Source organism: Lottia gigantea (assembly GCF_000327385.1).
Source record: "Lottia gigantea unplaced genomic scaffold LOTGIsca_614, whole genome shotgun sequence".
Taxonomy (NCBI): domain Eukaryota; kingdom Metazoa; phylum Mollusca; class Gastropoda; family Lottiidae; genus Lottia; species Lottia gigantea.
The window spans coordinates 18,975-19,947 of record NW_008710097.1 but is presented as its reverse complement, the minus strand read 5'-3'; the positions used below and the strand labels follow the sequence as shown (position 1 = coordinate 19,947).

Sequence of the window (973 nt, the reverse complement as noted above, 5' to 3'; positions counted from 1 at the left end):
GAAGAACAGAGTTTAAAGAGCAAATATCTAAAGATGATGAATAAATTGTAGTATTATCAGCAAACAAATCACGGTTACACGTACTATGAAGTGGAAGATCATTTATAAAAAGATTGAATAACAAAGGACTTAAGATAGATCCTTGAGGTACACCAAAGTTATACATTGAAATGTTGATTGGTTTTGCCCAATGGAGGTACATTGGTTTCTGTTATGGGTGTAAGATTCAAAAAAAAGACTATTCGAAATTTTTATTTTAAATTTTTGTAACATATATTGATGAGTGCTGTGTGGCAGAAACTATTTAATCTAAAGCTAGATTGTTTTAAATATAAAAGGTTATAAGTAGTTAAATAGTTGTTGATATGGAAATGAAAATGTTTTTCAAGTGGTTTAGAGACAGCTTGTAGAATTGATATGGGTCTGTAACTGAGGTTGAAAAGCACTGGAATGGATCATAAATAAAAAAAAAAGAATAAATGATAATCATGTGGATAATATTATGGACACGCGTGGATTTGAAAACTTAAAGACAAAGAGAAAGAGACGGTGAGATGTTAACTACTTTTACTGATTGGCTTATTCAAGAATTTGCGTACGTTTGGTCAAACAGATAATGAACCTTTAATGTTTTAATGTGACAAATATCGCCAGTCCCATGCACTATCTACAGTAAAGTCTTGTTTTGGGTGTGAAAAACATCTCACTAATTGACAATTAACAGTGTTGATTAAATTAGGACCATAATTAAAACTGATACAGCCGTTCATCTGTAAACATTGCTGGATACACTCATATACATTGGCTACTTCATATGGTAAGAGTGTACAATTTGGTGAACTGGAACGTTTACCTGTCACTTTTTTTACATGAATTTCTGGAATAAAGAAGATAATCATATATTTAAAGGTTTCCAATTCTTGCTCACTGTTGCTTTAAAAAGAATATAGTCAACGTTGATAATGAGTGTTGT

General features: G+C 31.0%; 1 protein-coding gene across 1 annotated transcript in view; it reads right to left on the bottom strand.

Annotated features, from left to right (window-relative positions):
* Positions 1-632: 632 nt before the first annotated feature.
* LOTGIDRAFT_175991 (hypothetical protein) overlaps positions 633-973 on the bottom strand; it is a gene marked incomplete at both ends in the record, with an annotated part of 499 nt that continues 158 nt past the window's right edge. Inside the window, one exon of the mRNA XM_009064325.1 lies at positions 633-877. Coding sequence (XP_009062573.1) covers positions 633-877 — 245 coding nt within the window. The remainder of the gene's footprint in view (positions 878-973) is intronic.